This window comes from Vulpes vulpes, chromosome 12 (assembly GCF_048418805.1).
Source record: "Vulpes vulpes isolate BD-2025 chromosome 12, VulVul3, whole genome shotgun sequence".
NCBI classification, from domain to species: domain Eukaryota; kingdom Metazoa; phylum Chordata; class Mammalia; order Carnivora; family Canidae; genus Vulpes; species Vulpes vulpes.
This window is the reverse complement of record NC_132791.1, coordinates 72,858,026-72,870,751: the sequence shown is the minus strand read 5'-3', so window position 1 is coordinate 72,870,751 and position 12,726 is coordinate 72,858,026. Positions and strand designations below refer to the sequence as shown.

The window sequence follows — 12,726 nt, the reverse complement described above, 5'->3', positions numbered from 1 at the left end:
GATAATTTAAAAGTATTGTATAGAACACCTTCAGAGAGATCCCTAGCCTGCTCTTCCTCAGGGGAGTAGTCCCATTCTACTGTCATTTCCTCTCTTTCTCTCCACTGAGCATTGCTTTGTCTAGCTACTTCTTTTTTTTCCCCTGCTTTTTCTTCTTAAATATAGAGCCCCAAACAGGATGACTCTGTGTGGCCTGAGGCTTGATGAAATGACCTGTGAATGTTGACAGCAGCTGGTCCTTCAGTCGAACGCAGGGAAATGCACATCCAGAGGCCAAGGAGGGAAGGGCTGTGATTGGAGAGGGTACAGCTCCTTTGTGCTGGGTCCATGCAGGAGTGAGAATCACAGAGGGAAGAGGTCACTCACAACTACTAGTTCTGTAAGGAGCTTCCTGTTGGTATTGTTTTTTCTGTTACTGTGGAACAAATACTCTGAAACTTAGTGACTTAAAACTAGTGTTTATTTGCTGACAGTTTCTAGGGGTCAGTAATCTAGGAGCAGTTTTAGTTGTGTAGCTCTGGATAAGGGTCTCTCCTGAGGTGGTAGTCAAGCTATCATCTGAGTTGCATCTTCTGAAATCTTGCTGGGGCTGAAGGATTTACTCCCAAGATGACTTATTTACATGGCTGGCAGTTAGTGCAGGCTGCCTCTGATGCTTCAGAGCCTCTCCAGCAGGTTAGTATAAACTTTCTATGGTTTCTAGGCAGAGAGAGGAAAAAAGGAGAGGGAGAGTAGGAGGGAGACAGAGAGCTGGAGCAGGAGCAAGAGAGAGCCAGTGAGCAGAGTGTTTATAAGACAGAGCTGCAGACTTTTCATAACAAAATTTTGGAATTTATGGACATTTTATTATTGCTGTCATATTCTATTAGTCATTCTAGGGGAAGGGATTAAACATAGCCCTAAAAACAGGAGAAAATGTTGGAGGCCATCTTAGAGTGTCTACCACTGACCTAGGGGCAGGTCAAGATTGTATGAGTCCATAGAATGTGAGGTGAGAGGTGAAAGAACATGGGCGTCAGAAAAATGGTGTTAAGGGGTGGATGTCACAATAAGACTGTGTGTCACACTGAGCAAATCTTTTCTTCCACCTTTGGATCCAGACTCATTTAACAAATGGCAAGAAGTAGAACATATTTGGGAATTTCGTGACATGGGTTCAAAATGAGCAAGTCAGCTCATTTACCTCAAGAAACTTAGATTTGATAAAAGTGGAAGTAACTGATCTTGATTGGGAATTCAGAAAGGGTACAGTGTGAGGAGAGGATACCAGATGTTCTGACTTCCCTCTAGAAGGTTCCTGATGACATCAACTCTTCAGATGATGGAGTCTTTCAGGATTTTCTTCAAGATGGTTCTGGTGTCCTCAGCAACTATTTCCAGGAGGCGTCTGTGTTTCCACTTTCTCAGAAAGTTGATAATAAAGTCACCTAACAGTGGGATGTACCTCAGAATTGTATATAAGCAAGAGGATGTATTACAATTCATGCAAGATACTGCCCAGTCCCCTCTAATGATAGTGTGCGGATCCCGAGACTTCATAATGGCCCTGTACTCCTCCATGGGTTTCCCCATACTCTGAGCTATCTGTTGGAGAGACTCATCATCCACACCAAAGAGCAAGTGGTAGGCTATCAGACACTCCCCAAAATCATCTGCATTCCAAATGCCAAGGGTGTCAAAAGACTTTGAGGCTATTTTCCCCCTGAACATGGTCACTTTGTCACTAATGACCTTCTCATAAGTGTGGGACAGATTCTTTAGGGGACCACAGTACCTGATATCAGAAATGTCCCTGTTCAAGGTGTTCCTAAGCTCTGGGAAGTCATGCAATAAGGGCTCAAAGCTGGAGACCAAGAATATGATGGGTTCGAAAACCCTCTCCTTCTGGAGATTTTCCTGAATATTCTCCCGAATATTCTGCAGGAGACGTTCTTTCAAGAGAGTACTTGTGCTGAGATCCCTGTCCAGCTTGGTCCAGACAATGTAGAATCTCTTTCCCAGGACCTGGATGGCCTTGGCAAGCTTCACAAGATTCATGCTGAACTGTTCAGATGCAATAATGATGAAGAGGTCATACCGGCTAAATTTCATCTCCTCCAGGTAGTTCTCCAGACTTTGGGTGCCTGCCCCTGTTCCAGGTAGGTCCCACAGTTCCACATTGGGAAAGTGGGGGTAAGAGTAGCAAGTGGGAATCTGGGTGGTTCTTACCACCCCTGTGGGAGCTGAATCCTCCTCATCATGCCCAATTCCCCGCAGTGCATTGATGAAAGAAGACATGCCATTGCCAGAGTCCCCAGTCACAGCAATTCTCAATGGGACACTGGATGCTCTCTTCAGGGTCTCCCTGACCATAGGGACCACCTCCAGCAACTTCCTTCCTCCCAAGGCCTTTTCAATGTTTATGGCAGTCTCCTTAGATAAGCTACTCCAGCCCATATTGTATGGCATATCATAGTTGGAGGATGTAAGTAATGGTGTGTGAAGAGAGTGGGTGGGCTGTGTCACATCGCTGAGCAGTGGAGTGACCTGCAGAAGTGGGAAAAAGCAGTGGAGTTAGGAGGGCCAGGAACACAGGATGGCAGAGGTATCATCAGATCTGGTATCCCAAACTGAGGATGTCAGATCCACAATCAACTCCCTGCAAAGGCATTTAGATGAGAAACAGCAGGCCTCTGCAAAAAATGATTGATAGTTTGTCAAAAATTTACACATATTTAACCATTAAAAACGAGGAAATCCTACCATTTGTAACAACATGGATGTACCTTGAAAGCATTATGCTAAGTAAAATAAATCAGGCAAGCACTACATAATCTGATGTGTGGAATTTAAAAAGAAAATAAATTCATAGAAAAAGAGAACAGACTTAGGAAACAGCAGAGTCATGGCATGAGAGAGAGGAGATTGGAGGAAATGTTCAAAAGCTACAAGATTTCAGTTATAAGTAAGCACTAGGGATGTAATGTACAACCTGATGACGATAGATGACACTGCTGTATGATTCATAAGAAAGTTGTCAAGATAAAATATCCTAAGAGTTCTCATAACAAGAGAATTTTTCTCTTTTTTCTTCTTTCTTTTCCTTTTATTGAGATGATGGATTTTAGCTTAACCTATTGCAGGAATTACTTCATAATATACGTTAATTTACTGTGTCAATATATCCTGTATATGCCTATTTGACATCATTGATATCAAATCATCATGCTATATGCCTTCAACTCATACAGTGAGGTATGCCAGTTATTTTTCAATAAAACTAATAAAATAACTTAAGTGGAGTCACCAAATGACCCAGCAGTTACATTCCTAGGTGTATACATAAGAAGGATGAAAACATACATCTACATAAAACCTGCATGCAGATGTTCACAGCAGCATTATTAACAGTAGCCTTCAAAGGGAATTAACACAGTTGCCCACCCACTGTTCAATAGATAAACAAAAATGATCTTTCCATACAAGAGAACAGCATTGGGAAAGAAAAAAAAATGAAGTATGATACTTGCTACAACATGGATGAACCCCAAAACATTATACTCAGTGAAAGCAGACATCACATCAGACCATGTATTCTATGAAATATATTGGGGATTTCCTAGATCTGAAGTGCAGATGGCATAAGGGAAAAGAAAGCCAACAGTCAAGAGGTACAGGATATCTTCTGGATAATGAAAATGTTCTAAATTTGATTGTGACAGGGGTACAGCATTGTGAATATATTCAAAACTACTGAAAACTTAAAAGACATGAATCACAGAATGTGTAAATTATATCCTAATAAAGTTGTTGAAAAGAAAAGCAGCAGAGGTATTCATTCAGGAGATGTGCAGATGTTAGGGGTTCAGAGCCTGCTGAGGAATGCACAGCAGCTGTGGTACCAATAGTCAGCTCTTAAGCAGTCTATGGATGAAGTGGGCTTGAGCAGAAGAGCATAATGAGGGTTGCTCAGTCAGGAGCCAGGCAGGTATAGGTACATCTCCTCCCTGACTGGGTGAGCAGTATGTCTACAGGGCAGAAGCAAGCTTGTTCCAACTCTCCATACCTTTCAATCCTGAGGACTCACCCATCCTCAATACTTATGTCTTCAGAGTCAAGAACAATTTAATTATTTTTAACAACAGTGAAAAGTGCATTTTCCCCCATTTTCCATATATTTCACCACTAACCGCATACCTAAGAAATCCCAGGCCCTCATCCACTTCAATAATTAAGTTGTAGTTTTCCAAATGATATCCTACTGATTTTTTAAGTCAGTACTTATTTTTGTACATGATTTTTTATCTTTGTCACTATTGTGATTATAAGTATTTAAATTCTCCTATAAACTTTCTCTTAGGGCAGCCCAGTGGCTCAGCGGTTTAGCGCCGCCTTCAGCCCAGGACTTGATCCTGGAGACCCAGAATGGAGTCCCACCTCGGGGTTCCTGCCTGGAACCTGCTTCTCCCTCTGCCTGTGTCTCTGCTTCTCTCTCTCTCTCTCTCTCTCTCTCTCTCTGTCTCATGAATAAATAAATAAATCTTTAAAAAAATAAAATAAACTTTCTCTTATAAGCTGAGCCCTACAGTAAAATTGTAAGCATTTTATCAGGCAGAACTGAAAAGGGAACTGATTGGGATTACCTAGTGGCCTCTACTCCTAGGGGCTATGCACAGTACTGACTGGTGGGCTTTCACAATCCCACAGGCTATGGTTGCTGTGGTAATTTCCCTGAAGACATCTACTATCTCGGGACACCTGGGTGGCTCAGCAGTTGAGCGCCTGCGTTTGGCCCAGGGCATGATCCCTGGATCCAGGATCGAGTCCCACATCAGGCTCCCTGCAGGGAGCCTGCTTCTTCCTCAGCCTATGTCTCTGCCTCTCTCTCTCTCTCATTGTATCTTTCATAAATAAATTTAAAAAAAAAAGACATCTACTATCTCTATGTGCACCAATACAAATTTTAAAACATTTCCTAATTCAAGATTGACTCTTTGCTGAGGAGTTTCCCTGTGAGGCCATGAGGCCTTCTATTGTATGAGGGCTTCTTCCCTCCCAGAGCCATATATGGGGTCTCCTGATGCTTCTGAAGATGAGAACTCACACCCAAATGTTCAGGTTTCTGCTCAAAAGGACTGCAGTCTCATCAGGAGAACAAATTTCATATTGAGTTGCAGGTCCCATGGTGCAGACTTTACCTATCACACTGGCTTTCCTCTCCACTGGTGGGTCCTGCTAGCATCACTGCCCCCCAGTCTTCTCTGAATACTTTCATCCAGCATTAGGCCTAGACATACCCTGCCAATGAGGAAACTGCCAAGAGCCCTGACAGAGTTTGCAGACAAGCTGGGCCCATGGTAATGTGAATGTTTTCACACTGAAAACTGATCCCCGGTGTTCTGTCTTGTGCAAGCCAGGAAGCTATGCTACCCACCTCACATGTCTCCAGTGAGGATTTCATGCTAAGGTCCGAGTGGAGCTCTGGGCAGGCCTCCCAGTAACCTCTTGGTGAATCCTCTCTGGTCTTATTAGGACCTCTGAGGAAGACTTTTCTCTGGTTCTCCTTACTCCCTCCAACTCTTACTGCAGCGTATGAAGATTCTGATCTGTGAGTCTGTCTGGGAAGGATCTTCTGCATGCCTTTTCTTGATTAATCTTCTCCAAGCTCTGTTAGACAAGAAATAGTATTATTCCTGGTCACAGATGAAGAAACAGTGTCTCACAGATGAGAAACAAGCCTTAAATGGCATAGCAATGACCTGGGATCCAAGATTTAAACCCACAGTGTGATTCTCTGTTTCTGTCTGGACAGGAGGGGAGGATGATCCTACTTAATGCTGAATCTCTAGTTCCAGAGGCCAAGGAATGGCTGGATGCTAAGATGCTTCTCTTGGGGATGTGGGTCCATTTGTTGCTGTTAACTGCCATTTACTTCCTCCTGGATACACCCTTACTAATTTGTGGAGAGAATGGAAGTCACAGTCCTCTCTCAACTCCCATCCTCACTACACATTACAGAAAACTCACTGATTTCCAAGTGTGAAGGGAAAACCCACAATGTGTTCCCACTTCTCAGAAAATGTTGCAGTGAACTTGACCCCCATTGGGAGATAGAGATGCCTAATGAAATGATCAGGAGATGCTGGGAGTTCAGAGGGAAGGAAGCTGATGGATTATGATATGATCACCATCGCATCTGCTTAGGGACCAGAATCTTCCGAGGCCTGTGCCCACAAAGTCTTCAGGGTCCTTCACCAAGAGAAGTGCAATAGTCAACAAGGATGGTGCCTCCTCCTGCAAGGAGTGGAAATGCCCTGAGGCAGGTGAGGGTGTGAATAACATGGTGGTTGGGCAAAGCACATATGGCCAAAGCTGGATAGAAGTCAGAAAGATGGAGCTCTGGGCTGGCTCAAGCTGAAGGAACAGTCTGGAATGAGAATATCTAAGATTAGCCCTCCTTTGACCTTGTACTCAAAGCCTTCTTTAAGGGCTCTCTTGACTATTATTCAGAATAACCTGGATTCATATTTATGGGGTACATAGAGGTTCCTGGAAGCCTGAACTGTCATCATGGCTCCAGAGAAACAATCTCCTTCATGAATTCCAGGCTCACTGACTTGATTCTATGAAGGGCTTTCTTCTGCTCCTGAGCATGGGACAAGGGTATGGATTCTGCTTACCTGTAAGTTTGCCCCTACTATGGGATGGGGAAGGCTAGATGTCCTTATCAGAGGTCCTTTGAGACCTAGGAGAGCTAGAACATAAGAACTGAGCTGGAGCCCTTCAATCCTTTCCCTGGTTTGTCTAAACCCCATCACAACCTCCATATGTACCCGTCTCACCTTAACTTCTTGTGTGTTAGATCAATTAAAAAAAAAACAAACCTGCTCTCTTCAAAAAGTTAAAGTCCCTGAAAGTACTGTGCTATCCCATGTTAAATACTTGATATCATAATAATATATATGCAGGTCTTGGTACTTACAGTAAATAATTCCCTAGGCTCTGCCTAGTGGCCAGCAGGTGTGGGACACATTTCTATTAGATGAATGAAGCACAATGTATCATTGCATATCTCCCACTTACTGGCTGATGGATAAATTAACTTTTCTTCCTTAATCTGTCATCTGAAATGTTGTAGCCAGTTCTGCCACAGCCCTTTGGAAAACAAGTAGAGGCTGGGGAAAAGTATGACCTCCCCCCATCCCAAAGTAGGTGTGGGAGGTGAGCATAAACCTACCCTCTTCCAGACTATTTCTGTGACCATATCTGACCCAACTATGGACTTTTCACATATCTGCTCACCTGAGCACCTGTGCTAGACTCTATTGGAGGGGTGACTGAGGCCCCATAGCACTAACCACAGCTCCCTGTCCCCCACTACCTGCTCATCTGGTTCCTGTCTTGCACCTGATTCTATACAACCTTGCACATGGGATCCTCTCAGAATCCTTTTAGGCAGTACTATGGCCATGTGACACTGCCAGGCCAGGCTGGGACAAGGGTAACTCCATGAGAATTTGCAAGTCTTCCAGGAATGGTCAGTGCACATGTGTCTGTAGGACATGAGGCTCAGATTACTGACCCAGAAGTTGAGAAGCCGAGACCAGCCCAATGCAAGCCCAATCTCCCTTTCTGTAGATCCTATTCATGTTGTGCCTCTGATCTTCCCTCTCCAAACAGAGTTTGAAAGTCCCTGAGCAAAGATACATAGGCCTTTATGGAGGGAGCTCAGCAGTTGTGCTTGCAAAGATAATCAGACTTTATATGCAGATCTTTCAAAGTTTTCTGAAGGACACTGGCAGTGAGAGATGCATTCCACATAGGAACTAAGTACATACTCAACACACGTGCATACACCTGAAGAAAGAGTTTACCAACAGTTTGCCTTCCCTTCATTTTAATCTATTGCATTCTATTCCTTTGGGTAACTTTTTTGAACTCTTGTTATAATGGACCTAATAGACTTCATAAACTAAGAAGCAGAATGAAAAGCACTCATTAGTGGATTTCCCATGCAGGATCCTTTAGAGTTCATGTCATGCCCAATCATCTTGAGCCATGAAGCAGGGATCAACCATATACCAGACTAGAAATCCAAGGTAGCAAGGACTTCTGTGATTTTGAACCCAATGTGGACCAAGACCCACATTTCCCCCATTTTATCATCATAGGGAAGGGGTGAGGGAAAAAATCTACATATTGATTTGTTCTAGGAAAGTTTAATAATCACCAATGGGCATGAAGTACAAAAGGACCTGTCTAGGAAGAGAGTATTCAAGAGTCCACTTCACTGACTTCATCTGTGAAGGATGGAACTCGTGTCCAGCAACAGGGACAGTTTCTCCAATGCAGATATACATGTGCATTGTAGGCAGCTTGTCCCTGAAATCCCACCCCCAGTCCCCAACCCACAGAAGGTCCAAGCTGGTGCTCCAGACAGACTGTCCCAATCCCAGGTTACCCTAGAAATTGTCATTGTCTTACATCCTACTTAGATTCTATGAGAATATGAATGGCAAAACTTGCTGTCATTTTCCAACCCTATCCCCATCAGAAGACCCTCAATGCTATGAACCTAGAGGTGGTGGGCTCATTGCCTCCATACTGGAGGGATGAATGGGTTTGAAGCAGACAAAGAGTTTGGGTGCCAAGTTTTGTCCCTGAAGAATGCTAGAGAGGAGCCCTGCTGTGAATATTCACTGAAATGGATAAACCAGTTCCCAAGCTCTCCTGCCCTGGACTCAGACTCCACCTTTCATGTCTTCACACTAGCAGGCTTATTAGCCAAGCTGAACAGTAGGAGCTCTCTCACTTTCCTGCTCCAAGAAGCAGCAGGTGACTGTGATCATGCAGAAATCAGTGGTCTTCCTGGAAATTACCTATCATGGGCAGCCATTAAGCAGAGACAGTTTCCTCTGGGACCATCCAAAACTGGTTTCAGATCCAGGATACTCTGTAAGGAAGGAATGGAATTGTGTTGGGTTGGGGTGTCCTAGGAAGAGCCTAGAGAAAGGAAAGAAAAGGAGTTAGGAAGTACAAAATTGCAGGGTTTTCTGTTTCAGTGCCTTTTCTGCTCAGAGTTGTGTAATTTCTGGATAAAGGTGGTGGCAGGCTCCCAGCCCAAGCTGGAGGGAATTAAGCAAGAGTAGTTTTCAGTTTCTATTCTTGGAAATCTCAAAAAGGGGGAGAACTAGCTTCACTTTCTCCATTCCAGAGGGTGGGACTCCTACAGCATTTGCTTGAAGCTTATGCAAGATTATTTAAGCATCTTCAGCCCAGAATCCCAGGGAAGGGTAGGGGTGTTCTCAGACCAGCCCTGCTGCATCCTACCTGAGATTGTTCTTCTAATGTCAGCACCCAGACTAGTGAGAAGTCCACATTCAGCCCCTTGTGAGGCTGGCTTTCAGATAGGTGCAGACACTGCCTGCAAAGTAACTACTTGAGGCTGCGCAATGTGCCCAGCTCAGGGGCTAACTCACTTCCACCCATGGAGATCAGAGTGCAGAAGCTACATTCACTGTGGATTTCACTTCCTGACCCCAGCTGTGACCTCACGTAGAGTCAGTGCATCTGCCCCAACCAGGTATCTGAGCCTAGCACTGCTCACTACATCTGGGTGACTCTGGGCAGCTGCTTAACATTTCAGTGATTGTCATGTTCATTCTCATGAGAGAGCAGAAGGAAAAGCAACCCAGGGTAACGGTGGTCACAAGAGGCCCGAGGGAGGGTGCTGTGTGACTGCAACAGGGTGATAGAGAAGGTCTGTTTTACAAATATCTGCCAAGATTTCAAATATCCATAACAAGTTATGAAATCCTTCTGTGGCTAAGAGATTATTAATATATCATTGCCATCCTGGATTCCCATCCTGGGTCAGGAAAGGACAGCTGACAGGTCGAGGAAAGGGAAAGCAAGGATCATTTTAATGAGCCTGTTACAAGGGACATGCCAAACAATGAGGGCTGCGTATGGTCTTCCTGGGTACGATGAGGAGAAAGAGGTGGAGCTACCCTTCTGTTCCTGCTCTACCACAGAGGAGGTAGAAGCCTAGAAGGCCTGGACTACGCCTGCTCCAACATCCCAATGGAGATATCAACATGGGCCTTCATTGGATACTCCTATGAGGGACATTCAGCTGGATTGCAAACATTCTGAGTGAGTCCTTTCCTATTCTTGTAGTTCCCCTACGCCATGCTCCTCCATGTAATGGAGGCAGTGGGAGGAAGAAAGAGAAGATAAATTGACGCTTTTCCTGTCCCTACTGCAGGTGTCTCACTCAGTTGGAGGTGAGGTTGAACCAGGGAAGGGGAGATGTCCACTGTACAACAGCCTTGAGACTGTATGTTACACTGATTGGACCTCTACTCATCTGAGTGGAACCAGGAGAGAGGGAATTTCCTAAGCCATTCATTGAGAAGAATTTATTCCCCTTTCTGAACAGAGGAAATGTAACAATATACTTATAAATCATACTTCCTGATTTCCTAGTGTTGACTTAGGATCAGCAAGTCTGACTCTGGACCCTGAGGTGTGCATACTGGAGCATCAAGCTCCAGCCCACTGGGTTCTGAGGACACTGCAGACCAGAGCCAACCAAACAGCACCAGACCCAGAGTGATTCTCACACACCGCTGGGGAGCAGCCCAACCCTGGGGAGACCCTGAGTGGGAGCTTTCTGTCACCCACTACAAAGGCCCCATCACTTCCAGGGTACCTGAGTCTCAGAGGTATTTCCTACCTTATTACTGAGAGCTGTAATTGTGTGTTCCTGTGCTCCTCTGAATCCACAGCTAGGTGTCAAGTTCATGTGTGAACTTGCATCTTTGCCTTGCAGTTTTGTCTATCTGGAATTTCAGGCTCTTATCCTCCTTCTGCTCCCTGAATTATTTCTCAGTCTTTGTCCCATCATAGCAGTGCTTGTCTCTGTATGTCAGATGGAGCATTTCTCTGATGTCCCTAAAACATGATAGGATGGAGAGAATCCAATAAGAACTGAGATCCTGGGGGAGGGACAAGATGGCTGAAGAGTAGGGTCCCCAAATCACCTGTCCCCACCAAATTACCTACATAACCTTCAAATCATCCTGAAAATCTACGAATTCGGCCTGAGATTTAAAGAGAGACCGACCAGCTGGAATGCTACAGTGAGAAGAGTTCGCGCTTCCATCAAGGTAGGAAGACGAGGAAAAAGAAATAAAGACACAAAAGGCCTCCAAGGGAAAGGGGCCCGCAAGGAGCCGGGCTGAGGCCGGGGCGAGTGTCCCCAGGACAGGAGAGCCCCGTCCCGGAGAAGCAGGAGCTGCACCAACCTTCCCGGGTGGAAAGGCGCCCGCAGGGAGTTAGAGAAGGACCCAGGAGGGCGGGGATGCCCTCGGGCTCCCGGGTACACTAACAGGCACCTGCGCCCTGGAAGAGTGTGCCGAGCTCCCTAAGGGCTGCAGCGCGCACGGCGGGACCCGGAGCAGCTCGGAGGGGCTCGGGGGCGGCTCCGCGGAGGGGGATGCAGGCGGGAGCGCCGATCCAACAGCGCAGGCCCCGGAGCACAGGGCGCCGGGACACAGCCCAGGATCCGGCCTCCCCCGGGCCAGGCAGAGGCCGGGAGGGCCCAGGACAGCAAGGACGCTCCTGCCCCAGCTGAGCAGATCAGCGGCCCCGCCCCGGAGCCTCCAGACCCTGCAGATGTAGAGCTCTGGAGCTACTGCGGGAGCTGACTCTAGGGCTGCAGAGCTGGCCCCGCCACTGGGGCTGTTCCTCCTGGGGTCTCACGAGGTAAACAACCCCCACTGAGCCCTGCACCAGGCAGGGGGCAGAGCAGCTCCCCCTAGAGCTAACACCTAAAAATCAGCACAACAGGCCCCTCCCCCAGAAGACCAGCTAGAAGGACAAGTTCCAGGGGAAGTCAAGGGACTTAAAATATACAGAATCAGAAGATACTCCCCCGTGGTTTTTTTCTTTCTCTTTCTCTTCTCTTTTTCTTTTTTTCTTCCTTTTTTCTTTTTTCTTTTTCCCTTTTCTTTCCTTCTTTCTCTCCTCTCTTTTTCTCCTTTTCCCAATACAACTTGTTTTTGGCCACTCTGCACTGAGCAAAATGACTAGAAGGAAAACCTCACCTCAAAAGAAAGAAAGAATCAGAAACAGTACTCTCTCCCACAGAGTTACAAAATCTGGATTACAATTCAATGTCAGAAAGCCAATTCAGAAGCATTATTATACAGCTACTGGTGGCCCTGGAAAAAAGCATAAAGGACTCAAGAGACTTCATGACTGCAGAATTTAGATCCAATCAGGCAGAAATTAAAAATCGATTGAATGAGATGCAATCCTAAATAGAAGTCCTAATGAAGAGGGTTAATGGGGTGGAAGAACAAGTGAGTGACATAGAAGACAAGTTGATGGCAAAGAGGGAAACTGAGGAAAAAAGAGACAAACAATTAAAAGACCATGAGGTTAGATTAAGGGAAATAAACGACAGCCTGAGGAAGAAAAACCTACATTTAACTGGGGTTCCCGACGGTGCCGAAAGAGACAGAGGGCCAGAATATGTATTTGAACGAATCATAGTTGAAAACTTTCCTAATCTGGGAAGGGAAACAGGCATTCAGATCCAGGAAATAGAGAGATCCCCCCCCTAAAATCAATAAAAACTGTTCAACACCTCGACATCTAATAGTTAAGCTTGCAAATTCCAAAGATAAAGAGAAGATCCTTAAAGCAGCAAGAGACAAGAAATCCCTGACTTTTATGGGG

General features: G+C 45.4%; 1 protein-coding gene across 6 annotated transcripts in view; it reads right to left on the bottom strand.

The window, feature by feature from the left end:
* Window positions 1-442: 442 nt before the first annotated feature.
* LOC112911882 (immunity-related GTPase family M protein 1-like) overlaps window positions 443-12,726 on the bottom strand; it is a 28,768-nt gene continuing 16,484 nt past the window's right edge. Inside the window, exons 2-5 of one of the 6 annotated variants that reach the window (XM_025988576.2) lie at window positions 10,718-10,935; window positions 8,859-8,982; window positions 5,414-5,646; window positions 443-2,526 (exon numbers count right to left, since the gene is read on the bottom strand). In XM_025988576.2, coding sequence (XP_025844361.1) covers window positions 1,315-2,526; window positions 5,414-5,617 — 1,416 coding nt within the window. In that variant the 5' untranslated portion in view covers window positions 5,618-5,646; window positions 8,859-8,982; window positions 10,718-10,935 and the 3' untranslated portion in view covers window positions 443-1,314. The remainder of the gene's footprint in view (window positions 2,527-5,413; window positions 5,647-8,858; window positions 8,983-10,717; window positions 10,936-12,726) is intronic. The other 5 variants (XM_072731888.1, XM_072731886.1, XM_072731889.1 and 2 more) reach the window with 5 other exon arrangements.